Here is a 27853-nt window from a genome sequence, read left to right on the forward strand (position 1 = left end):
CCGGGTTGCTCTTTCCGAGCCTCCTGTCGCGACCAATTCTTAATTAAAATGCCACCTGCATAGAGTTTCTTACTATTACCTAGAGGGAAAGCTGGCAGCCCGTCTATGGGAGTTTGCATGGCGACCCCTCGAGACCACTTCAGCCACCATGGGCGCTCAAAGCATCATGGAGCGGTGAGCTACTTGTTGCGGAACTGCAACTTTTGGCCAAAAAATAATAAAAAATAAAGCTGTTTGATAACTACAAACGTCCTAACATTCAATATTTTGTCTAATGATTGCAACAAACGAGCAGAAAAGCATTTAAGTGCAAAGTTTGCCCAAAATAAGAGACGACTCGCTCTCCTATTGGCCAAGTAGTGAACACTATAAAAACTAATATTTCGTAATTAACAGGCGCACTTTTAAAAGTAAATATGTTTTCAAAAAAGATGTTGCTTAAATACTATAAGAGGTTTTTTAATGGCATTTCGGAAATGTGAAACCTTTTATTGGCGTCGTGTGTCGTCGCGGTTTCACTACTATGGGTTTTGAACACTGCGTTCGCGCGAAAGTCGTCTGCGCACACACGAACAGCGTTTTCGGAATGAAATGTTTTAGTAGTGCCACTCTATGTTCCCAAAAAATTACGACTATGCCGCAACAAGTAGCTCACCGCCCCATGATGCTTTGAGCGTCCATGGTGGCTGAAGTGCAGCGCCGCCAGCTTTCCCTCTAGGTAATAGTAAGAAACTCTATGGCCACCTGGATGCAAAAGACCTTAAATGGTGAACACTCTGTCATGGCTGGCATCTCCTGCACAGCGTGGACGGTTCTTAAGAGTTCAGCATTTGCCACGACTGCGCATGATGACACCTTACACCGCTTCGCTCACTGCGGAGAATACGAATGTGGCAACGGGCCCCCATGTTCGCGAAGGTGTCGCAATCACGCTAGTACTGGAAAGAAACGTAACTGCAGGACAGCCAAAATACTTAAGTTTTCTCGGGTGCTGGTAGGTTCCTTGGGGGTAGCAATAGTGACAGAAACTTTGGAACGCGGCTTTCTTAAAGCTTACCAGGATGGTGATCTCAGAGAAGTTTCTGATCTGGAAGAGCAGGCGCCACCATTCTTCCGCCATCTCGGCGTAAAACTTCTCGAAGAACGCCTTTGAATTCGGTCCGATGACGAAACACGGGAGGACGTAAAGGCATATAATGACAAAGAAAAGAGGAATGCACACCCTGTAAGGAACGGTAAAAGGAGGTAAGTTAGACACTCCACATTGCTATCCGCCGTCCTCATATTCTATTTTCAGCTTTAACAAACTGATCGGGCCGCGATCGACACAGAAATTCAGGGCACGCTATCTGGGCACGCTTGGTGAGAGGTTAACTGCTATATCAATAGCGCTTTTTTTATTGTTTTTTTTTGTGGGGTCGACACTTCTTTGGGAAGGGCGGGGGAGGAAGGGATCACGGGAGCGGGGAAATACTCCTCGGTTTCCGCGTTGACGGGAAGCGCGCGTTTTTTGGCACCGGGGGCGAGTTTACGGCGCCTCTTCGTTCGTTATAACCGACTGGTGTGGCCATGCTTGTTCGTTTTATCTCGGAAAAAGTTCCACAGCCCTAATATATATGTTGAAGGTAGCTCCACTCTTGTTCGTAATAATCGAGCGTTCGTTATAACTGCGGCTGTTATAAGTGGGCTCGAATGTGTTTCGGAAAAAGTGGTTTTATGAAAACGAAATTTTCAAATGTTAAAAATGTTTATTGTCGTAATTCTTCTACAAAGATCCCAAGGACAAAAACAAAATGGCACTGGAAGATACGTTATGTAGTAAGACTTCTTATGGCCGCAACATACATTAAAATTAGTGTAACGGTGCAGAGCGAAACCACACTGCTCTTCGTATTTATGTAGGCTGCCGCGAATCTTCATGTACATCGCACGATGCAACACAGCATATATGGAGAGCAGAAAGTTGGGCAAGTTGGTTGATATGCATACTGAAAAAATTGCGCAGGAAAAATGAGGACGAAGCAAAGACAAGACCAGGAAGAGCGCTCGTCCTGGTCTTGTCTTTGATTCGTCCTCGTTTTTTCTGCGCAATTTTTTCAGTATGCAACACAGCATGACCTGTTTGATCGTGGCCCAATATGCACAGCGAAGATGCCAGCGTGTAGAATCTCACCTCATCAACCTTCGAAACAGGGCGACAACAAACACAACGGGCCCCTTGCTCCTTTGTGGCATGAGAGTGAAGCACAGGAAGAATCCACTGCAAGGCAAAGAAAAGGGTCGTGTCAAAGCGGCTACCCACGCCAACAACTGCCACTTAAATCAGCATGAATCAGCAGTCAGTTGTTTAATTCAATTACCGATATTAATCTTTACGTTTATCGTAATTCAGAAAAATTAGCCGTGCCTAAAGGAGTACGAGACCAAACATTAATCGTTTCAAGGTTACAGATGCGTTCGAAGAATCGAGTCGTGGACGCCGTCCGACTGGTTTTGCTTTGTTCGTTACGGTTTCTCGCTACTAGTTTCGGCAAGACCCATTTCAGCAGTAACGAATCATCTGAAACGAGTCTTGCGTCGTAAGTGATCCTCCATTGGGAATGAGCCTTGTTGCTAAAAATAATTTCTTAAAAAAAATCTCTCCGTCAATAGCGAAAATTTGTTTCGTATTCTCAATCGTATATATGCCACAAGTAGCTTTAGGCACGCTGCCACGCACTACATTCACGTGGCGGAGCCTAAGAATAAGAAGATCTAAGACTTTGCAATAGAGGCTTTCAACAACAAAGAGGGGCTGCTCGGGGGCCGGCACTTCCTTTATTAAATGGAACAACGCATTTCATGACGAGCAATGACCAGAATATCTTGGATTAAATAAGATTAAAAAAGTTTGGTCGATATCGGGCATCCCAGCTTGTTGTCGGCACCCACGGGGCAGTATTCACAGGTTTTTGAAAATTCATTCACGCAACCAGGAAGCATTGAAGTGCATTTCGACTTTATTACGGTTCCTATTTGAGCTGCTTAAGAGTATTATAGTCATAGAAGGAAACGGTTCCGCCTCCATGGAGTGCGCCCCCCCCCCCCCCCCCCCCCCGGGGATATTCTGCTAGTGAAAGCATTGCACAGTCTTTTTCTAGAATATACAACTCTACAAGGTTATTTATTTTTATCTTTATGAGGGTTTTAACCTCCCAAAGTGACTCAGACTATGAGAGACGCCGTAGTGAAGGGCTCCGGAAATTTCGACCGTCTGTGGCTCTTTAACGTGTGTACTGACATGACACAGTACACATACCTCTTGAATGTCACCTTCATCGAAATTCGGCCGCCGCGGCCTGGATCGAACTCGCGTCTTTCGGATCCCGGGTTCGATCCCGGCCGCGGCGGCCGAATTTCATCAAGTTTGGTTTCGGTCTTGCTCTGTTGCTCATTTTTGCGTCGTCACAGGCTCCAAATCACATGAATGTTAGATAAACTCTCGGCCTGCCTCCTTCGAAGTTCACGTTTTGCAATGCTGCATGCGAGCTCCACTACTCGCCTTAGAAAGAAGCCTCTCAGGCTGTGTATTTTCTGTGAAGGCTGCACATATTCGAAGGTGATTTGTGCCACAATGTGTACTTCTTGTAGAGGCCTGCAAACGCCCATGCACATGAAAGAATCGCTTTCGCTTCGGGTCTAGAATGGCGTCATACGAGGCGAAATTTAAGTGGTGTCTCCTGAAGCCTTCGTTGCCACGCTGAGAACGCGAAGCGTTGTTCGCAACTCTGTGTCGATGCCGAGGAAGAGCACTTTCAGCACAAAGTTGCAATTTTCGGCATTCGCTTACGCAAACAGAAGTGCCATTAGCTTCGTTACAGCATCTACCTCCTTTGATCCATCGATAGCTCTCACAATTTATTGCACCAGATGCAGACGCATGTGTGTGTGTGGCGTGTTTTCAGAGCAATTAAATTTTTTGTTGTTTTTTTTCTCTACTATCCTCACTGCTGCATAGTCCGGAGAAGGGTGTGAGTAGATATAAATAAATAGATGAACAAATAAATACAAATCTGTGTCCTACTCTTTAGTTTTATATTGTATCTTGCGTAGGGCTTAGAAATCTCTGAATTCGAATTTGGCATGGGATGAAAGGAACATGAGCTTAGTCTCCTACGGAATTGCTGCATATTCTCTTATATTTACTGAGTCATCTTTGTAAAAGCTGCCACAGTGGAAAATGCATCATATGATAAAATGTTCCGTGTGCTGCGCTTGTCACCTTCGTCATTATTTTGCTGCTTCGCTTTCAGAGAAACACTTCAACCCCAATGCATACCGTAAATAGCGAAGTCAGTTGTGGGATTTTTTCTTGTCATGAAGGATTTACTTGCCTCATAAAGAACATCGTGTCAACACTGTTGAAGGCGGACGTCAGAATCATGTTGCCCCATTCTTGAGTACTCTGGAGTATGAAGAGTGGACAAGCTGAAACATAATTTTTTTTTGTCACAATCAACCGCACATCCTAACACTGAAACGGGAGGTAAGCTCAAGTTCAAAAACAAACCACGCATTGTTGCCAGAATATTTCGAATCTTGCGCCTTATTTTCCTTAGCAATACATGTATCTAATGGAAAAACGCATTCTACACTGGCACTTCGTGTTAGAACCCACCGGTCATACGTTTGCATGTATTAGAGTCCGAAATTTTGTTTTATTTATTTATTTATTTACAATCCTCTTAAGGGCCCTCGAGCGAGAGTATTGCGGGGGGGGGGGGGGGGGGGGGGAGCGACGTACACACATACCAGAACAAGACGTCACAAGCACGCAAAGTAAAACTAATATCTAATACAGCAGTAACATGAAGTAAAACTAATATTCATAAAAACGAAAGCGTGAACAATGCCAAATGAGCACGAAGAGGGCGTATACGCAGCAGTTCATAACATACTCACTAAATAGCATAATGCACATAACATAGAAAGATGCAATACAAACTCAACTAGCGCACATAGTTTTGTAGCAGCAAATTTTGAAAAGACTAAGTAACTTCAGTAGACTAAGACTAGTAACTTCAGTGTGATGGCAGGCTCTTCCGGTCTATTATTGTGCTAGGAATGATCTTGCTTGAAGTGATGACCGGCACGTTATGCGTTTGACTTTGTTATTATGGTAACGCTGCGATAAGACTGCAGGAGATGGAAAAAAGGAGTCATTGGGGAGGGTGGATTGATGACACACTTCAAGAAATTAGGTTTTTATTAAGATTGGTTACGATCATGTTAACGCCACTCAGAATTCCCATTTCTGTTTTAAGGGAAGTGAATCTTAGGATAAGACGGAGCCTTTAAATGCGCAAAATGTAATTAATCTCTATGACGAAATGCTGAGCTGATTTTGTCATAGCGGCAGTGCTGAATCCCAAAGAGGTTGTCTTAGCAACCCACCCCTTGGCTCCTCGTCTGGATGTTGTCGATTCCGTGATGTCAGAATTTTTTTAAATTTGTTCACAGGAGCTTTTAAACAACATCAACGGCTCCCTGAGGTATTACTGGATACCCAGCTCCTGACAGCTTGCCAAAGATATTCTACTGAAGAAAACTACAAGCCTTAGGCGTGTTCTAGACATATTAGGCCGATTTTTATTTCTGTTCTGCTTGTCAAAAAAATTGAGAGCGTTATCCACATCCGTCAGCCCAGTAATTTCCCTAGAAAAATAAGCGCTACCCGACAAATTGTCTTCCGACCAACTTGGTCTATGTGATCAGCGGACGTTGATTTGGAGAGCAGAATTTGTCTGGCTGAGTGGTCGACAGAGATTTGGCCTCAGCAATGCAACGTCATAAGTGGTATTGCTGCTATTTCAATTTGTGTACGCCTGACATCTCCGGTCCTGACAGATTTCCGTAGTCGTTTTCTTTGGTCTTGTGCCTTGTCGTCAGGTCAGGCTTGTAAGGGCTCCTGGACAAAACGGAGTTGACATCAATGGTTTGGTTTGGCATCAATGAGAAGACGGTCTTTTTCGCATTGTCTTCATCGCTTTCTTTTGTGATCGGGTGCCTGTTTCGAAGCGTTTCTCTTCCTGAAGCACTCCAAATCGTCAGTATCCTTGTTTGATCACATACGGCATTTAAAGTGCAGCTGTAATTCGGGTCAACGCCATTATGGTCGATGCGAGGTTGGTCTAACAAGTCTTCGATGTAGGATTCCTCCCTTAAATGTCTGCATAGACCTGGATGATGTCCCTCAGCCCTCTGCCCTTTCTGCAATAAACCTAAAACTTCGCATAATTATTCCTATTCTGTCCCCAATTAGCCTCCCTCCGCATACTTTTCCTCAAAATTCCTTTCCAAAATTTCGGCTCCCTCTGCGAGTTCTAAAATGGCTTCACCTATGGGGCAGAAACGTGGAGGACAACGAAAAGTGTTAAACTTAAATTGATGATCACGCAGCGAGCTATGGAAATGAAAGTGATAGGTGTAACGCTAAGATTCTGGAAGAGGGCAGAGTGGGTCAGGGAACAAACGGTGGCTAATGACATCCTAGTTGAAATCAAGAGGAAGAAGTGGGTCTGGGGAGGGCACGTAATGCGAACGCGAGATAGCCGATGGTCCTTAAAAGCAACGGAATGTATTCCAAGAGAAGGCAAGCGTAGCAGAGGCCGGCAGAAAGTAGATGGGCGGATGAGATTAAGAAGTTAGCGGAGATAGGGTGGCCCCAGCTGGCCCATACCAAGGTTAATTGGAGAGATCCGGGAGAGGCCTTTGTGCTGCAGTGAGCGTAGACCGGCTGATAATGATGATGCTGATGATGGACGTTCGCTCCGCTGCGCAGAAGTTCATTTCTGCTCCCCTGTAATGATTCCCTGCCTGCACGCCCATCACGATGTTTTTTAGACCACTTCAGCCACCCTTTGCTTCGCCATTCTTAAATAAGATTATGTTCTTTTTTTATGTACATGGTTGGTGGTTCTGCTTTTGCTATTCATATTTTTCTTCTCCCTGCCTAAATTATGTTCGGTAATACCAGCTTTCATTCCTTCCTTGCGTGACCAACCCCCCTCGCGTATATGAGGCACTCTGCAAGTGCACAAGAAATGCTCCGTTACTGTTCTAGTTTTAAAGCCGTCTTTTACGTCAGGGTACCTAATAATGCTTCACTGAAAGGTAATTGTCACCGCTGGGCGCTGTCTTTCTGCAAGGGCACAGGCAAAAGAACGCTCTTCACGACTGCACCGCAAAAATTGAGGCTATGTCCAGCATGCTAAATGAATATCGGCAAAAGCCAAAACCACGCACTTGCAAGAGTTATGGACTCTATACTACCATCCCAGTAACTGAGTACAATAATCTGTAAAGGTACAAGAAATCGCTGCAATGTCTTGAGCTCAGTTATGCTCATTTCATGTACAACTTTGTAATAGACTTTTTTTCATAGCTGCGCTAAGCTGCTGCACCCTGCCGACACTATAAACGCTACCGGACTTTCTCCACTCAGCATCCTCGGATTTGTTTTATCAGGAACTGACTTAAAGCACAGCGAAGCGACCGGTATTGGTTGGGCGAGATGAGGTGAGCCCACAGCGGTTGACTGAAAACCACTTGTGGCAATAGTGTAAGCACACCACGATTATCAGGTTTGTGCCTGTGATTTTTCAACCGTCTCTGAAAGTGGCTTCCAATAAAGGTGCGGCATCCTCCAGCAAGAATTGTTTTAATGCGTTGCTTAAAAATGAGTTTTCTGCAGTCAAATTTAAGCGTCTTGGCGCCTTTCCCTCTCCTCTCGTCACTTTCTGGCACGCTCAAAGGAGGCGCTCCTCCGCCGCTCTAACAGCGGAAATTCCCCAGGGAGCGGAGCTTCGACTCGCCGGAGCGATGCTGCTGACTAGCCGCAGCCATAGAAGCTGCGTTACTTCTAAAACTATCTAACCAATAGCCATCACTGTACAGCATTACGCAGGACCGTGGGACGTAGGATGGCGCGAGTATGAAAAAGTCCCCGGAAAGGACTTGCCAACTTTCTCGCGCGATTGTGGGTTCTGTGCTACGTGTAGAAGTGTATATTTGACTCAGGTGTCCATGACGAGAGAATGCAGTGATTGAGCTAGCTTGTATACTGTCCTCAGAGGGTGTTTCAGAGCCTTTTTAAGCGAGCTGCATGGTCTGGTGTACATGTTTTCACTGTGGAATCAATGCGGATGACAAGACAGCCTCCCAAGCTGGGCTCGTCTACGAAATGAAACGTACCGCGCTTCCACAAGCGTTGACAAATTGGTGGAATTGGGGTACACAGCAGAGCAATAATGCGCCATGGGCACGCGTTAAAAACAGATGTAAACGACCACTCTTTCAGCAGCAAGCACTTTTTATAGAACATAAACAGAAAACAGCACGTTGATGTATCTTAGTACCTGCACCATTCATCCAAGAATCATATACTGTTAAGCCTCGCCGAAAAGAGGAAGCGCCCTGTTCACGTCGAGGGCTTAAAAATATGTGCACGCAGTGGCAAGTTCGCGCAGATGCATGTATAAACATACTCTTTAGCTGCTGTAATACTTGGCATAGTAACCCTAACTAGCACTATACGGCAGGTTTTCGCGTTGTGTTCGAAGTTCAGTTCTTCGCGATGCTTTTACGGAATGCGAGTGCACCTGCTCAAAGCCTTCAAGTTAAGCCGCTCCTCCACACCTAGTCGAGTGAGGGAATAAGAGCAACACGTTGCCTGTGTCTCCTCGCGCTGACACGAAAATACTCGGGGACAGCTTTCTGTGGCTATGCAGTAGAAGCAACGAGCGCGCGCCGCCAGCTTAAACGCCTATCTCGCCTCGTCGTGAACGGGTGATAAGAGCGTGATTGTGAAAGCCTTGCGCCTCGACCTCGTAACTTCCACTGCATAGCCACAGAAAGCTGCCCCAGAGTGTAGTGTCGCTTGCCGTGTCAAGCCGTGGTGCGGTCCGCGCTGTCAATCTGATTCAGCGGTCTGTGAGCTTTCTAAACAACTCATAAGCGTTAACGCATTTAGTCGCCATCTGCTGTAGAGTGAGCACACATTGCCAGATTTTTGCTTGTTTCGTGGGGTTCTTTTCAGTTTTCCTAAACGTAACTCTCTAAAAGGAGCAGAACACGGCTTCTACGATCACATTCTTCGCACATCATGACTTACTCACCCCAAACGTCAGACACGATGGCGTACGTATGACCGAGTACGATATGGGCAATGCTGAAGAATCGTATGCCGTGGAGAAACTGCAGGCAGTGGCTGGGGTCAGTTTTGTCAGCCGTATGCAATAATTTCCGAGTATTCGCTGTCGCTGAGAAGGCAGTCAATAAACCAGGAAGGAAGCCTAGAACAGAATTCATTCCCTTCATTAGTGCTGTAGTGAATGAGTTGCAGGAATGGCACGGAAGTAGAAAAAGAATGTGCATTTAAAAAAATGTTTTACATATAACCAAGCAGTAGGATGTCCCAGAACTCGACGCTGTCTCCTATTAGTGGATGAATAAAATTTTTCAAAATAATATTTGGAGAACACAAAGGAGCCTAAAAGGAAAAAAATGAGCCAATGCAAATGGGCAAATGAAGGAAGAGCAACTTGAAAAATTCATAAAAGGTTTTTATGTTGGAATGAATTGCATCAAGTTGCACCATTTGAGAATGTTCCCTGGCACACATATGAAATAACACAGGTATGGAATATCAGAGCCGATATGCTATAAAAACTGTTTGGTAATATCATAACGCTAATATGATATTACGGTTAGTAGCTGGTGTTTGAAATGGCACAATGATCACGTTTGCTTGACACGAGAAGGCAGTTTGTTCCAAATGAGTTAGGATATAAAAAGAATCGTGTGCCTCTTCGGGTTTGTGCCAGCGGCTGGTCGTAAAAAAAATGTAGCCCTGCCCAATCATGTTTGATTAGTGTTGATCAGGGCTTCCGCGATGATTACATCTGAGGACATGGTATTCTACAGAAGTTATGAAGAGGAGCACTGCGAAATTAAAAGTAATAAATCAAGTGTAGTCGTTCACTGTGGTATGACCTGTAAGTTGACTTACGAATAGAATGTGTTTCCCCATGATATGATGTAGTTAATAAAATGACTGTGAATTAATGCATTTTAGAGAGATATTAAAGTATTTAAAGTGAAAGGGCGCGCTTAGCAATAGTCAAATGCTAAAAGAACATTTTTCCTTTCGCATGCGGTGTGCTTACTGCGTTTAAAGTTTGCGCCTAGAGTGACAATATTTTTCTTGTCTAGAATGACAAGAACAGCGAACCGACCAAGTGACCAGGTTTTTAAAAAGAAAATGAGTTAAAATGAGCGATGGAATATGTTGTGGAGCCTTGCTACCGGAGCTAAATACCATGAACGTTATCTTAAACGGATTAATCAGTCACCACTTGTGATCACAACAGAGTAAAATATTATTTAGGCACGTAGTGGGCTTTGTTGTTAACGAGTTAACATATTTATCAGTAGCTAAAATAGTACTACCATCGGGGTAGAGGCAGGGTACTGATTTAGAAAAGCATTTGGGAAGATCATAATATAAATTAATATCAGCTGGGCGAGACACCAACCTTGAGGTTGACCTGTAATGTTTTTATTAAAGTTACAGAGCACATTAGATATGGACACAACTTGTTCTCTCTCCGATAAGTAACTTTCGATAAGTTTTAGAGGCACCTCTACCACCCATATATCTAAGAGTTGGTAATAATTTAGAGCGGGTGATATGAACAAAAGCGTTGGTCTAATCATACACTACTGCTCCAGCGCAGCATCCTTTAATAATGGCTGTTTTAATTTTGTCAAACAAAGCAACTAGGACCATGTTAGTCGAATATCCCGAGCGGAAGCTGAACTGGTGAGTCAGTGCATTTTTCTGTCACTTTGCAGAAAAATGTTAAAATGTCAGTGGGGTGATAACATGACAGAGAATGGCGGTCACTCTTCTTAAAACCTAGAATGAGATTGGCTTTCTTCGGGTGAGGAGGAGTTAGCCCTGTTTTAGATACGACGTTAATAATATGTTAAAAGAGGGTAGGCCATAAGATGGATGATCAATTTAATATTTGGAGAACGAAGGCAGTCAAGCCCTGCACTTATAGGCTTCACTTCTAAACTACGGGTTTGAATTTCTTGGGCGGTAACTGGTGCCAAGAAAAATTACTTTACTCAACTAGTTAAAGGGGAAAGACAGGAACCAAGTAGACGCGGTGTGATTAGAGATGAAATCTTAGAATATCGCAATGTCAAAAGGATGGGCGCGAACGGGGCCTGACTCTTTAGTAATTTTTCAATGGGCAAATCTTGTGGCAGTGTCAGTGTCTTTGGTGGTGACCACGCTGATCAAGCTCCAAAGTCGCGTTGCGGTGCCGACCAAAAACACCCCGTCGTGAATAAGTACTCTGACGAAGGAATGCAGATATTTTTTGACCAAAACGTATGGTGGGGAGTGCATAAAATGCGCTGAACGTTGCTATCGGTCGGTACCAGTGTAAAGGATTTAGAAGTCTACTTCAGTCAAGTGACCGCTATGAGAGCGCCTCGCATATTCGACTCGGCGGTGTGTCCTCTTACTCTGGTTCAGACTACTTCCGATCTGCACGCTCTCGGTCAGAGGACCAGCGACACCAGTCGAAGACACCAATAGTAAACGTCTGGCGGGGTTTCAAAACTCGCGGGATTTCCACAACCCCGTCCCACTCGACTCACAGCCAAACGTTGTGGGATCTGCTTACCGCTTGTTTAGTATCGACGTGCTCGTTATAGTTTGCTTCAGACTCAGACAAAATCTCGGCTCCGAGTCATGGGCTTCGCCTCACGGGACGGCGGCACCGAATCGTAGTGAGCGCGACTAGTCTGCTGGAGATCTTCTGATGGCAAATTTTTGTGTCTCAGTACCGCGTGGAACACACGTCAGGTGTCTGATTCGTTCTGTCGCCTGGATACACCTGTGCCCTTTTAAATAGAAAAGCACGCACGTTGGCGCTGTCTGTTAAAATAGAAAGCTGTGAAAGTTTTGTAAAAATTCATACCTTAGAAGAACGCAAAAAGAAAGTGCGCAACATAACGTATTAATTCCATCGTAAACACTTCTCTTTATCCCAAAAAACAAAGAATATTTCAGGAGAGATTTTGATAGGTGAGATAACATATTTAGAAAAAATTTCAAGTGGTAAAAACGGGAAATCAAGTAGGCTAAGGAAATAGATACTTCATTCGGTAGGCCTCATCTTCTAAAAAAAATTGCATTCTTCGCGTGATTTCCATGCTCTGAGAACATAGACAACAATTTTTACCGTAAACCGGCACGTTTAGCTGGTGTAGCGGCCCGTAACTCGAGTTCACACGGGCCAAATTAAGCCACAGCATTCACCGCGAAGCCCGACGGGAACAAGTTACTGCAATCCTTAACACGGCAGATCGAACAGAGAGGCCTTAGCGAACAGGCGTGCTTTCTAATGGCTCTAATATTCCGTACGTAACATTCTTATTTGCTCTTCGTCCCATAAAGGAAAGTTTAAAGGTATAGTAGTCTTGACATTCGATAGATAGCGCTTTACAGTATAACGTGGTTCTTTAGGCGTTCCATGAGGAGCGCCTGCTGACATTCAATATCATCACCAGCAAAAAGAAAGTTATGCGTTTATTACACGACTGAAAAAAATCCAATTTTTTGATATCCAAATTAATTGATTGCGTTCATTATCCGAGTGCGCTCATCACGGGGCTAAATACGGTACACGCGACATGAATCGCTTCGTCCTGCGTGATTTTTATTTCATTTTTTCCCCCTCAGCGTTCACAGAACAGGAACTTCTTTATGATATCGAGAGCACCAGTAACGCATAGAAGGTATGAAGAGGACAAGAAGACAGAGTGGACGCAGCTTGTGGCAGTCACGACTGAATGTCACGTAATGTACTCGTTTGTAAAGCAGTTAAAAAAAATCTGAGTAGTGCAACATGGGTTTGAACTTACAAGCTATGCTTGAAGAAAGTACTAATGTTGGGGACAAGAGTCTCCAGGACACTCGAAAAGCTATTTGGGCGCGCAGTTTTCACGGTTTCTACTGATGACGTCATTTCACTAACACACGCCACAGCAACCAAATTTGGCTCATTTATGAAACAACAGCGCGAAGAAGACGGGGACAACAGGGAAGACGACAAAACGACAGCGCTCGTTTTGTCGTCTTCCTTGTTGTCCCCGTCTTCTTCGCGCTGTTGTTTCATAATGAACCGGTACCAACTCGCCCAACTCGGACTTCTTCTGCAGGTCAAGGCCTCCAAGGCACTGCTCCGCTTCTTGCGAACTTCTGGCCTGCATGATAGGCTGTGACTTTAACGAACGCCGACTTTTCATAGTGACTTCAATTTTCTGCTACTCTCTTTTCTCTTACATCTTTTATCCCCTCACCCCTTTCCCCCCGTGTAGGGTAGCAAACCGATTATTCTTCCGGTTAACCTCCCTGCCTTTCCTCGTCTACCTCCTCCTCCTCTTCTGCAGGTCTGGCGTTCATCACCACAAATGAGGTTTTGTTGAGACCCCTTTCATTAACAAGGCTGTTGACTTCAGTTGCTCCTCACGAGTTCTGAAGACTGTTTTCCCGGTAGTACAGGGTCCGTCAAAAGTTCCAAGGCCACAGGGTTTGCTTTTGAGCAGCATAGTCGGGCTTTTGAGATACCCTCGAAGCTCAAAATATCTGTAGAGAATAGAAGAAGGATCGTTCTACCATCTGAGAACCTCGATAGCTCTATCGGAATCTTAAGTGCCAGGATATACCGATGAAAAGCGGACCATGTGGCCTGGGAACTTTTGACGGACCCTGTACATCCGTAGGCACTGAAATTTCGCATCCATAATTATAGAAACGCATACATACGTGGTACCATTGGGCAGTAAAAACGAGATCGTAAAAATATCGCTTCAGTTTCAATGTTTCGTTAGCGAGGTGTGTACAATTGCCAGTATTCAGAATGGTGCAGCATACAGTGCCCCCTTTAGTGTTGAACTTTTTAATCAAGTCTCTATGTAACCTCGAGAGCAGGTTTGTTTATGGGGTCTGAGTGGTGCTCCGCAGAGAGAAGGAATCTAAATTTCCACGGAGCTACTTTGTTTTCCATGCAGAACTTTGGCTAGAACTTAGCCGTGCATGCATGTCAGCGACAAACGCACGCGCAGTATGCCCCAAGCAGAGAAGCGTTGCTTAGCAAGCAAAAAGTCGTTTTGTTTCCTCCGCAGTACACTACTTCAGCGTGCGTTTGTCGACACCAGCAAATTAATGACAATAGTAGCAGAGGAATGCATGCTCACCTCTTCTCACTTCTTGGGCTGTGTTGGATTGCAGAAGGAAATCCAGCGACGTGGCGCAGGTCACAACCATAGCGAGGGAGCATATGAATATGCTTCAAAACGAAGCACAGAAATTAGGATGCTTGACAAGCTCTGCTTTCCGCATGCATGTAATAGTCATCGTGTTTTTCGTATCTAACATTCTTCATATATTAGTCTTGTATGCCCCTCTAGACCCATTTATCTGCTTCAGACAGTACGCAGGCTGCCGGAATTTGATCATATCTTTTGAAAAGTACTTGCGGCTTCTAATCTAGAATTTTAAGCCTGCGCGATACATATTTTCATGCATCCCATTTAGCACCCGCCTCATGAATGGCTTGTTCCTTAAGCGCCTTTTTTTGCATTATGTTCTCGACTCACCAACCAGCCCAACTACAGTCTGTTCTGAAAACGTTTCTCGGGAAAAGGGTAAAAAGGTACGGGCGCGAGAAAATGATTCTGACACTCACAGGAAGAGGATGTTCGATGGCAAGGAAACTGCACGGTTAATATGAAACGGGGTGAATTTTAGGCTACTGAAGCTAAAAGAGATGAACAAGGGGCCAGCAGCGGTTCGGTAACACTCTCTATGTCCACGAAGAGCGTCTTCGCTGGCTAATAGAAGCCGCTGCTTGTTTATGGGGTTGCATCAGACCCACTCAGCTCAGATAATTAATGCATAACGGCAGCAGCTCTGTGTGGGCTAGCTGCGATCGTTATCACGTACTGACACGCGCTGCACTCGCTTCAGGGGTGAATGCTGTGACAGTTGAGTACAAACACGAATTGGTTTCTGGGTGATTGAATATCCGTTTCAAGCAAGGTCACAAGCAAATTATCGTCATCGACGTTTAAATAGTACAGAGCACATAGACACATACCGTACGGCGGTGTTCTACAAAAGCTAAAAGTAAATCCTTTCGCGTTAATTGCGAAATATTGCAGCATATCTTGGACAACACAAGGCAAAAATACGTCGAGTGGCATCGAGACAATGCTTCCTTTGGTATTCGTCTACCACTTTGCAAGAACACACTTCGGCTTCATCCGGAAATAACGAAAAGAACATCGATTTGCCTTAAAAACTCTGGGTGTGGCCTCGTTACGATCAAAACTACGTGAACGGAAATCGCACTACAAAATAAACGTGGTTCAGAAATTTCTTTCAGTGTCTGTTTTCCAGTGTCTCGGTAATAACTTCATGCATATAAGATTTCGTTTTCTCCATTAAAAGTCGAAGAAGCTGAGTTGTAGTGCCTTTTAACTTGGGTATTTTGCGACACAGAAAAAAAAGGTGAGTGTTATGGCTTAACTTTTGAAAAAACGGGCAGATATGTGAAAATTACTTACATAGCTGCTGTTTGCATGCTGCTCCAAGGTTCCCGTTTCGCTGTGATGCAGTTCAATACTTCTATCTTCATCACTGAAGGCTTAACTGTAAAACACAGAAGTAGCTGCGCTGTATCTAATCTTAAACTTTTCTGGCACTCTCTGTTTGAAATGTAGGTAGACGTTCATTTGTAATTGTGAACAGCTATGTCCCGTGCGTGCAGAGCTAACTATACTAATTCCTGCGATAGTCACGGAATAGAAAGGATGGGCAGCTGAATGGCATGAACTTACCAAAGTCAAGAGACAATATTTGCTTTTGGAACTTTCACGTGGTGGTGCAATATTCACGTAAGGAATGCACTTTTACGTTAGTATATTTTCACGGACCATGATCACCAGCAGCGGAAGCTCCAGTTTTATTGACGCTTGTTTGCACTTGATGACTTACATGAATGCAATGCGGGAAAGAACAAAGGGTAGAACATTGAAATATGGTGCGCTGTCTTCTAAAGGGTCTTTCACGCAGCTTGACCCAAGTAAAAAAATTTGTTGGTGGTGTAAGATAGAAAAGCACAAAATATTGTGCGAAAGCACAGTTTTTGCAGCTGGACACCACCGCCATGTACAGCACCCGTCAAAAGATTGCACCACAAGGGGTTTGCTTCTAAGCTCTTCAGCGGTGCTCCCTAGCATGTCGAGTCCAAAGTGCGGGAGGATTGAGGACGCGATGCCATTCCTCTTTCGAGAGGTTGCGGTCGCTAAACATGCATAACGAGGCAAGCAGCAGGCCTCAGAAGCAAACCCCTTGGGCTGCATACTTTCGATGGGGGCTGTACCTCAAAGCGCCACTGAGGTGTCCACTTACCCAGAGAGCCAGTTAAGTGCCTTTACTTTCTTCAAAATCATTGGAGTCTAAACCTCCCGCTGGTTTTTGAGAAAAGAAAAGACGCACAACTGAATTTGTAGGTGGCCGTCGCCGCCTGCTCACAGCGCGATTGAGGTGTCCACTACTGGCGTTCTTCGTCGGTTTCTGCAGTGCGTCTCACACGCTGCCGTTATTTACATTTACATTTCTGCAGCGCCATCAAGGCATAATTGCAGGGGAGAATACATACATAAACAATCAATCGTACAGCATGTGCCAACTTTTTGTACAGGATAGGAAAGAATGGATGGCAGAGGATGAAAAAGAGCTTCAACAGAGCATTCACATCAGTCAATTGGTCGGGAAAGGACAAGAAGAGGAGAAGCAGGAAAACAGCAGGTGAACATGGGTGTACATCACAGTTCCGGCAACAGTGCTCGGAACTTTGCTTCGGACTGGCATTCAACAATACTATGAGGTAGCTTATTCCATTCATTAATGGCGTGTGGAAAGAGTGTTTGAACACGTTAGTACGGCATTTTATTTCACTTATTTTCCAGTCGTGGTCGCGCCTTCTGGATACAAAACGAGGGGGCATCAGATAAGTTTCGGGGTTAATAACAGTTTTTTTTAAATAAATGCGATAAAGGAATTCTAATTTTATTTGTAAACGGCGCTCCTCCAGAGAGTCCCAGTTCAGCTCCTGCTTAATACTGTTGCTTCGATAATTAAAACAATACTTATTGGTAACAAACCGCGCCGCACGATTCTCAACCCGTTCCAGCATACCACAATAGGTTCCGATGTGAGGGTCCCAGACTGCGCAGGCGTACTCCATAATTGGCCTGATGCTAGTGAAGTATAAAAGTTCCTTAGCCTTCTGAGGAGCGTCCCGAAAATTCCTTTTTAAAAAATTTATCATTCTAGATGCCTTTGCCGATATACATTCAGCCTGCTTTCTCCATGTCAAGTCAGCCGAAAAATGAACCCCGAGTTATCTAAAATCTGTTATTTTCGATAAAAGCTGGTTGTTTAAAACATAGGCAGACAAAAAAGGAGTGCGACTGCGCGTAAAAGAAATAGAGTAACATTTTGCAGCATTCAAAGCCATATCCCATTTCTCGCACCAGCGCTGAATGCGGTCCAGGTTTTGCTGTAGATTATTTGTGTCACATGAGGCTTTAATCGACTGATATAAGACACAGTCATCTGCGTACAGGTGCACCTGACAGGTAACATTTTCCAATTTGTCATTGACATAGATTAAAAACAGTAGAGGCCCCAGTACCGATCCCAACTACTCTATGGCGGTGCTGGTTTTCTTTCTCAGTTTCACTTGACCGGGCTTCACACAGACACCGCGAGAGCCTGGGCAGTGCGGATAGAAGTGATTTCGCGCTAGAAGAGGCGCATCGGATTTTAGTGAAATCATTGACATGTTGTGTCCCGTAGTGCGGCGGTCTGCAGAGTATATTTTAATTTCCTTCTAATTAGTTAATTAGTTACGCCTATTTGTCCAAGTTTATTAATATTGACTTTAGGGTCACGTGCCCTTCCTTCAGTTGTAGACGGGGCTAAGAAACAACCGATCCCGTTTTCTAGCTACGTATTTTCTGTGGCATCCTATTGGAGCATTTAAAGAAAGCCCGCGAAATATAAACGAAAACTACGTAATTGCGCTCTTGTGGTATCGCATTGCGACGCTGCCAAGCGCGTTCGGAAATAACAAAGCGTGCGCGGTGACCGCCTCGACGTCAGCGGCCGCCGCAGCTCTCAGCAGTGTTGAAAGTGCGTCAGCAAGTCCTTCCAGAACTTGGGAAGCGCGCGCCGTGAAATAATATAACTGATAGGCAGACCACCGACAGCCAGTTCAGACGGAGTGATTATTGAGCCATCGTACCGGCAAAGCAAAATATGAAGGAAAAACAGTAAAGTCGCACACTTCAAGGGGGCCTCCGTTTTCTTTATATGTGTCATTTTGCAGCCCGTCGAACTCAGCAGCGGCCGCTAACTTGAACGCGGTCAGCGCGCACGTTTCGTTCATTCAAGGCATGGTCAGGAGCGCTGGAATACGATAGCGCATCAGCGCAGTTACAGGGTTTTTCATATTTCACGGGCTTTCTTTAAACGCCTGAAGAAAGGACCACGTAGGAGATACGTTGCCACAAAAATCGTATTGGTTTTTTCTTAGCCACCTCTACAACTTAACGAAACGCACGTGGCCGTAAAGTGAATATTTAAAAATTGCATAATTCTTCTTACCTACTTAACTAATTAAGTGAAATTAGCAAAAATACCCTGAGGGACACCACACGAGCGCTGCGTAATGTCTTACTTAATAAACAGCGCTAAAGACAAGGACGAAGAGCAAACAGGACGAGCGCTGTCCTGTTTGCTCTTCGTCCTCGTCTTTAGCGCTGTTTATTTATTATGTAACCGTACCAACTAGCCAAGATGTCTCTTCTTTTGCATTATGTGTTTGGTTTCGACCAGCTCAGGTGCGCCGTTTTTTTTTAATCCTTGGTTCAATGAAGTTATGTGAACACTTTTACGTTCTACTCGTACTTCGTATCATTCTATAGTTTTCCGTGTAAAATGTGCAACAGCAATTAAAATGCGGTCTGCAATGTGGTCTATCTTTTTTGTGGTGTGCATGTATGTTTAGATCGAAAAATGCGTTCGTACGTCTAGGGGACTGCAGGGCACTATCTCCGCGGGCGCAAGACAGACCCGCTTGTAGTCATTGAAGGGCTCGTGTCTTTCTCGTAGAGGGTCAGGTGTAGGTAGGAGTGACGTCTGAAGATAGCAGTCAGAAGCACCAAAGGCAGACTGGGGGAAGGGGAGTGGGGAGATAGTGCGCTGGAGAACTGACCCAAGAGACCGTTATCAGCGGCCTGCTACTCGAAACGCAACGGGAAACAGACGATGATGGCAGCTTTGTCTGCAAGTAGTCAGCGAACCACAGCAGCGTCCTTCGCTAAGCTGGATGGGAGAGAAATTTCAGATGAAATCTTGAAATAAGCAGAAACGTGGCTCCTTATCTTGAGGATAGAGTCTGATTAAAGAAAGCGAAAGCGGTCAGCTGCATTATTTGTCTATGGACGCAACGAAAGCAGGAGGTATCGTCACGGGATCAGGAGCAAGCGTGTAGCTCTCACTTTGCGAGGCCCCACCGTGTTTCGTGGAACGTATCCTGACTGACACCTCGTCTTGCGTGGCGCGCCGGCAGTACAACTGTGTATTCATGGGCAGCATTGTCAAAGCACTGCTGGAATACTAGTCTAACGCGACTTCAAGGTTATCGCTGTGGTTGCGGCCAAATAGGATCAATAATTTCTTTTGTAGCGTGACGGGACCCTTCGGCTTGCCAAGCTTTGTATTGTTTTCAACCTCCTTGCAAAAATAAACGGCCTAGCTCAAGGTTGGTACCTGAAATAGCGCCAGGCGGAAAGTGGGGTGAAGATAGAGTACATGAGGGGACATAAACAAAATGGTGGAGGAAGGAACTGAAGCACCCCAAGGAGGAATAGAACTATCAACAAACTAATGTACAATGATAAATATACGCGCATATGGAGAAGACCTACGCACGTCTAAGTGATCTCTCAGATTTGTGTCACACACAAAGTTTCTCTGCAAACGAAAAATATCTGAGGGCTGTTGTGTCTAAAATTGTATAGTCAGAGAAAGAGCTCCTTAACTTGATATGTAGGATGCAATTTAACACAATGAAATCTTTAGAATTTCTAATGCTACGATCCCTGGCACCCTAAGAAGCGGCCACCGTAAAAGCACCCCTCAAACATGCCACGCAATGCATGAAACATGAACGACGACTTTACAGACACCGGCGCACAAGTACAGAGGCTAAATATCAGTAACACAAAGGGAAAAAAATTTTGAACTGGAATTCATTTTCTTTGTCCCCTAATAATCACGGTAGAAGTAAACAGGATTGCATGGTTTTTTTTCATATTCTTACCCGTCAATAATAAATCCATTCGAACAAAACCAGGCGCCAGAAACACTACCCCACGATGACCCCATAAATTCAAACTAAAACTTGAACTAAAAACGTGAGCAGCGGTTTCGCCAGCAATATTTCGTAAGCGCGTGGTGGCCGAACCAAACAACCAGGTCACCTGCGTTTCTTGCCTTAACACTGAACTAGCTGCGCAAGAAAGGAAATAAATTTTTTAGTATCTCTGACAATCCTGAAAAGCGCTTAGTGGCGCAGAGATTCAAGGTGTTTTATGAAATCAAAGAATCCCGAGGTACCCTTTTTATGGTGTACCCGGCATACAGCTAGCGCGCTAACACCAGCTGGGCGCAGGAATCGGCGCGCCATCCATTAGATTGGCGAGCAATGTTTGCCCCCTCATTGCTGGTCCTAATTATGTAGTGCCGAATATAAGTCATTTCATATAGCCCCGAGGGACGCACGTAAAATGACAGAAGATATTGCCGCTAATATTTGTAGTGTTTGTTCATTCTTCAAAGCTGCCGGCATGCCGCTTTATCGCTTTGTTTGCAACGGTAGACACGACCAGATTTGTCTCGATTGATCGCATCGAGGCGGAGCCGATTCTACGTTGTAGTAACTTTGCATGCTTTATCTCGAATGGTCACTATCATCTTTAAATTGAGCACGGAAGAGAGCGGCGGGAATTCTGTTTGACGACAGCCTTGCACGCCTGTTGCTACACCGCCGCCGAGTCCTTCAGTTCTTTGAGGGCGCAAGTCAACCCACATAGAGAGTTTCGTTTGGAAGTCATTCTCGCTGTTTTCCTGCTGGCCGCACTGTAGTTACCACTACGTGACAGTACCATCAACTATGCTTAAAAAGTGGTACTGGTGATGTTTTTCTCTATATATAACATCTAAAAACCAAGTATATACATCACATCTCTTCGTTCGCTCTTGTAGGTGAAGGGACACTAATCGATATTTATGCGGGTTTCTATTGATCATCTCCAAGTATGTATGCTTCGTCTGAGATGTCAGACTTTAATGCGTCAAAGCGCACTTCCTAAATAGAAACAAAAGAAGCGAAAGCTCAGCCGAGTTCGGGAACTAGAGAGCTTTGATGCGCACGCATTTTCCTCTCATTATTGGCGGCTGTAAACGTCAAATGATTACTGCAAACGGCGCAAGTAGTCGCTTGCTCATGTGCCTTGAGCAGATGAGCAAACCATTTTCACTTCTGCCATATTTCTTAGTTCACGTCTCTTTAAGGACTTTGTTGCAGGTACCTGAGTCCATGAGAGCTTGCACATCTTGCTGTGTGCAGTCGTCTAGAAAGCAGATCCCAAGGCGAACAAGGTGAGTATCTGTGTTGAATAATGTGTCGTTGTATTCAATCAGCTGAAAAGGAAAACAGAGGGCATTTTCTGCAATGCAGGTTGGGACCTAGAACAATATGTGGCACAACCAACGATGCGAACTGTTATCGCTTAAATCGTTCAAATTCAAGTCGATGTACAAAAAGCAGCATCTTGGGCGTAATGTGAAATTAATAAGCATAGCTTGGTTTGGTTTGGTTTATTGAGGTTTAACGTCCCAAAGCATCTCAGGCTATGAGTGACGCCGTAGTGAAGGGCTCCGGAAATTTCGACCACCTGGGGTTCTTTAACGTGCACTGACATCGCACAGTACACCGGCCTCTAGATGTTCGCCTACATCGAAATTCAGCCGCCGCGGCCAGGATCGAACCCGCGTCTTTCGGGTCAGCAGCCGAGTGCCGTAACCACTGAGCCACCGCGGCGGGGCAATAAGCATAGCTCTGGAAGCCCGATGGCCATTCCGATCGCAACGACTACGTATCGCTGTCGCCTCACCTGAACGATTTTCATTCAAATTTACAAGTTCTCCCAATAAGCAGTTCGTTTCTCAGTATGTTATGCGTGTCGGCCTGTTTGACTGACTGCTGCCACCACTACGCGTCAATAAGAGTGGGTCAGCTGGAACACAGAGCGACACTGTGCAGGTAACGACGGCAGGCAGCGCGTGCAGGGGCAGGGCTCGTTCACAATTATTGTACAAGAATTGCGCCGAAAAGTGTAATGCGCATTTTATTCCTTACCCGCTAGGCACTGGCGTTACCAGGACCAGAAAAACATGATATCTGCAGAGTGCTAGAGACACCAACCTAAAGGACGCCTAAATCCTCTACAGAGCGCTCATTTATTCTCTTGTATCGCTTCCTCATCGAGAATACGCTAACTATGCAAGGCTACCAGAAACAGTACAGGTCATATGCTGTTGGTTGTTCTTTTTTTCTCTGGGAAGAACACTCTTCTGCCTATTCACTCAATTCCGATCTTGATTAATCTCTTACGCGTGTTCTATAGATGCTACAATCAGGACAACTCGGTCCAATTATTGTTCTCAGTAAAAATGAGTTCCCTGGTTTTTTTTGGGGGGTACTGGACGCTTGACCGTTAGGAAAAGACGAATTTATGTTTGAGAAATTTTGAGTTTAAAAATATTCCCTTCACTTGTTTCAAACACGTGACGGTCATTCCTTTAAGGAGTGTTTTCCGCCCTTTTGAAGTAAATAGCGGTATAGCACACGTCCCTAGGATCTGCGCTCGAAAATCGGTGTCGACGCATGAATTTTACTTGCGAAGTCGGCCACTAATAGCGAGGCCTTTATTTATTTTGTGGTCGATTCTAGCTTATAAGGTTCCGTTTTCGATGAGAGTGGTCTCTTCATGATTAGATATCATCGTAATCTGGAAGAAAGCGGACGTCAATGACTTTAAAATTGCAGACCGATCAGCTTACTGCACGTTGCCTACAAGGTATTTACTACGGTGATCGCTAATAGAATCAGGACAACTTTAGATTTCATTCAACCAAATCTGCGGGTAGGCTAGGCTAATTGACAATAGACCATGTTCACTCTATCAATCAGGCAACAGAGAAGTGCGCAGAATATAACCGACCTCAATACCAGGTGGTGTCCCAGCTGAATATAGCCAAGCTTTCATGGTCTATGTAGGTTTAACGTCCCAGAGCGACTCAGGCTATGAGAGACGCCGTAGTGAAGTGCTCCGGAAATTTCGACCCCCTGCGGTTGTTTAACGTCCACTAACATCGCACAGTACACGGGCCTCTAGGATTTCTCCTACATCAAAATTCGACCACTGCGGCCGAGATCGAGCCCGCGGGTCAGCAGCCGAGCGCCATGACCACTGAACCACCGCGGCTGTCGTAATCAAGCTTTTAAAAAACACGGAATTTCCTAGCCACGTCAAACCAACTAAGAGTCATTTAGAAGTCTGAAGTATTTTTTTGTTCTTCAAATTTAATTGGGTAAGCCTAATTACCTCACTTTTCAATTGTTTACTTCAGGAGCAAAGTGTCACTGGAAAAGTTGTAGATCGCTTTCAGAAACAGCTGACTGAAATGCTTGCACCATGGTATCGTCTACGTAAAGTAGTTTCTGTACCAGCCTTAGACCATAACTCACACAATAAAAAAAAAATAAACTTCCATGGGACAACGGTTCCACTTCAACGTCCCAAGACGCGTCTTAGAGAACACAATTCGGCTTCTTCTGAAGTGCTTTCCGTGATGAGCCTTCGCATGGACGCTGGGGCAGTTATGTGAGCCAGCAGCCGGCCATGTGATAGCTTTCTTTTAAAGACAATAAATAAAGCTACTTAAATCGTGCCTTGATAAAAAAAATGCTGCTAGCAGTTTTTCTAGACGATCTACAACTTTTCCGTCAACACTTTGTTCCTCAAGTTCATAATTAAAGTGAGCTGATTAGGCTGATTAGGCAACAGACGGAACTTCAAGATAAGGAAAGTGTAGCAGGGGTCGTTAGAAAGTTAGGTGGGTGAATGAGATTAAGAAGTTTGCGGGAACAAAGTGGCCGTGACTGATAGATGTGAGGTTTATTTACAGATACGGGAGATGCCTTTGCCCTGCAGTGGGCGCAATAAGGCTTCTGATGATGGGGATGAGGACCCTATCGATGCAGGCCAACTTCAATTTGTCCTCACAATCCTTTTAACAGCAGCATAATGTGACAAAGGCTGCTTTAATTTAGTATCTAATGCGCCTTATTGGACGGCCCTAATGGGCAGGACTGCGCAATAAGAAATCTGTTAATGGACTGCTGTGGATCGATTTCAGCCATGTCTAGTTCTCCAGTATGCACAGAAGCCTCGTTCACGCTGGATCCTGACTTCTTTTTTATAAAAATTTGGTCAACACGACCACTAATCAAATGCGCTAGTGTGTGCTCGAATGCAGGATGGCAAATCGCCTGGGTGAGTAATCGCTGGTCGCATTCGCCATTGCGTGCGCCTACTGGCGTCCGTGTTGAACTTGAAATTTGGTTCTGTTCGGCGATATTTGAGCTACGTTATGCGATGCGCTCTACTAACGGTCGTTCTACTTACCCTGGGATGCAGGACATCGGAAAAATATTCCAGCAATCGCTCCCAAATGGTAACATTGTTCAGATGAAACTGAATAGTGCAGTACTGGCCACGTGACATCTCTTTCCCTGGAGTTCCGCGAACCTCCGTTTCGATGCATTGGTCGAAAGCTCCGATGTCGATGCGCGACCCTTGGAACAGGCCAGTAGGGTACTTTCCCGTCGCATCAAAGACTGCACGTGAAGGTAAAGACCTTCAAGTTCACGCTTGCAGCTTGTAATCATCCGCATAACGTGGGAAACAAGAAAAAAGTTAGAGGTGCACTTACGTCTCCTTACGCGTTGAAATGTGAAAGCATTTCGAGTTCGTTGCCTCCTCTGTTACTTAGAAATTTAATTAATAATTAATACGAATTGTGTTACCAGTTAATTAAATAATCATTCAAATGAATATGTCGATTAAATCAGTTATTGTGTTATTAAGTAATTATGAACGAATTACTAGATTTTGTTATTTATTAATTCATTCTATAGTGTTATTACTGTTAATGAACTAATTTCAATGCTATTTTATTGTTCGTTCAATTCGGGAAGAATTACTAGCAATTCACCGATTTCTTGGATTACTCTGAGTAATTAGCGAAACTAATACCTTTCCTATTTCATTAGTTATTGTATTTAGTAATTCGGTCATTTAAACGTTCCATTCAATTATTATTAATCGTTACAAATCATAACTCTTACTGGATGATCGACAGTTCATGAGGACATGCTCTGTCCACACTTTTCCTGTCCACAGCCCGTGGTGGCACTTTTAGTCCGTGCCACTCATGGGGAAAGAAATGCTTTCGCATTAATATGGCAAGGAGAACCTTCGCCATGCTACCAACGTCGACAGCACATGTTAAAATTATGTGTGGAGGGGCTTATTAAACCGGCAATAACAGCCACACTGATCTGGCTGCTGCACGTTGTCCCACGTGATGTGCAGCAACGTTTGATGCCACAATGATAGCCAACATGGTAATCCGCGTTTGAAAGATGAGATGTGCGAAAGAAACTTAAGCAACGAACGAAGCATATCTGCGCCTGTCCGTGCCCCTGTCTTGTGCTGCGCAGTTATTTTCCTCAAAACAACACTGGGATGCACCAGCGCATATTATTCGAAGATTATGTTTGAAACTTATATCGTTCACTACGAAGGAAACCGAAGTTGGCAAATGAGGTTCGTGTTTAACTGCTGCAATTTCTTCATAAGCAATTAAATTTTAGAATAAAATCATGTCTGCCGCAGGTTCCGTCCGCTCGAAATGTGATTCCCGAGTTTCAAAAACCTTTATCTCAGAAGTAGCAGTCCGTAGGCTCTGAGCCACTGTGCGCGGATACTATTTTGCTATTCTTAGTCCTGAGATGCAAACTTTTGTGCACCAACACCGAAAGTCACTGCTATTACTGTTTGCCAAGAATCATCTACTTGTGGGAGACACTTTTAGGCGCGGAAGCTTTCGCGCTTCGGTGCGGGTGAAATTTTATGGGGCCAATTTTGTGACGCGGATGGAGTGTGACAAAGAAGGATCAATTCATCACGTTTTTTAGCGTGATGCATTGTTATCATGCGCAGACAGCTTTTCCGTTAAATAAGGTTCATTTTTGGCAGGCGCCGTCACTCTACCCTGTCATGCTGGATTCTGTCTCTAGCCTGAAAACAGCTAGAGAGAACTTGACGAGCTTGCTAACACTCCGGCGACCATTTTTACCTTTTCCTCGATCCTAACCTCAGTTATTACTCTTGTGTAAACGGCTCGAGGCGTGAACGACTGTTTAGAAATATGTCAATACCATAGAGCTTACGCCTCCCATATTCTTTGTACACATGACCGCTAACTATATAAATGGTACTCATAACCATGCCATTTCTGCTAAAAGTTAGAGCTACTTTATTTTTATACTGCAAATGCTATACGATTTAGAACTGCGTTCAACATGTCAAAGCGCGGGCGCACTTACGCCTCATCGCCCACGGCTCCATGTTCTTGAAGGCGCGGACCGTCCTGAGTAGTGCTGCTTTGCATACAGGCTGCACGTCGGCGCCGAGCAATTTGTGCATCAAGGAGGCGAGTGTGATGGAGAAGCCGCTGACCACGACGTCTTGTACCATCCGCTCGAGGTCAGCATCGCCCTCTGCTGTCGTGGTTCCTGCGGTCGTCGAAGTCGCTGTCCGAAAGCCCACCTTCGAGGATATCGTCGTAGTTTCTGCACACGAACGTCCGATCACGAGCGGGAACAGTAGGCACGTAGTGAAGAGAGCTGCTGACATGAATATCGCATGGCTTCTGGCTCCTGTTGCCGCTGGAAGGGAGGGCATATTGCGCAAGTGCCTTGAAGGGGGGAGCCTAAGACAGATCTACTGCTATGCTGCAGCCTATCTCTCTCTGAGTCAGCTTGAGCACGTAAGTTGGGTGGTAGGCTTGTCTACTCGAAAGTCAAAAATACTGACACACAATATGGATTTTTTCTCGCTGCAGGGAGCGCAAACACTTCTTCAAGCGACCTTCTGAATGCTCGAAGCGTGTGGACTTGCATCGGGTATTTCGGCAGTTGTAGTCAAGCTCAAGCTAGTGCTCCGATAGAACTCTACTCTTTCGAATGAATCAACCAAACGTGATACTAGAGTAAAGAATGTCTCCGCTGAATGCAGAGGATGAACTGGGAAAAAAAAATGCAGGTTTCTGTATGACCCTACACACTTAACTGTCGGATACCGGAAGACACACGTACTGCAAAGAAATATATGGCAACTCCAGAGTGACAACCGCGAAACGACACTCCTGATTTTGCGTGAAACGCACCGCTGACTAAAGCAGGGTTTATTAACCCCACACCGTATCTCACTCACCCAGGTGCTATCGAACGACAACATCTAAAAA

At 44.8% G+C, this 27853-nt stretch overlaps 1 protein-coding gene across 1 annotated transcript in view; it reads right to left on the reverse strand.

The window, feature by feature from the left end:
* The window catches only part of LOC149353726 (nose resistant to fluoxetine protein 6-like), a 55430-nt gene extending 28187 nt beyond the window's left edge, over positions 1-27243 (reverse strand). The window contains exons 1-9 of the mRNA XM_089575852.1: positions 26934-27243; positions 24949-25160; positions 21787-21898; positions 15688-15772; positions 11578-11657; positions 9156-9332; positions 4374-4467; positions 2174-2260; positions 1058-1223 (exon numbers count right to left, since the gene is read on the reverse strand). Of these exons, the coding sequence (XP_089431978.1) occupies positions 1058-1223; positions 2174-2260; positions 4374-4467; positions 9156-9332; positions 11578-11657; positions 15688-15772; positions 21787-21898; positions 24949-25160; positions 26934-27243 (1323 nt within the window). The remainder of the gene's footprint in view (positions 1-1057; positions 1224-2173; positions 2261-4373; positions 4468-9155; positions 9333-11577; positions 11658-15687; positions 15773-21786; positions 21899-24948; positions 25161-26933) is intronic.
* Between the last annotated feature and the right edge of the window lie 610 nt (positions 27244-27853).

The sequence above is a fragment of the Amblyomma mixtum genome, chromosome 3, assembly GCF_055824585.1.
Source record: "Amblyomma mixtum isolate Tamu chromosome 3, ASM5582458v1, whole genome shotgun sequence".
NCBI lineage: Eukaryota > Metazoa > Arthropoda > Arachnida > Ixodida > Ixodidae > Amblyomma > Amblyomma mixtum.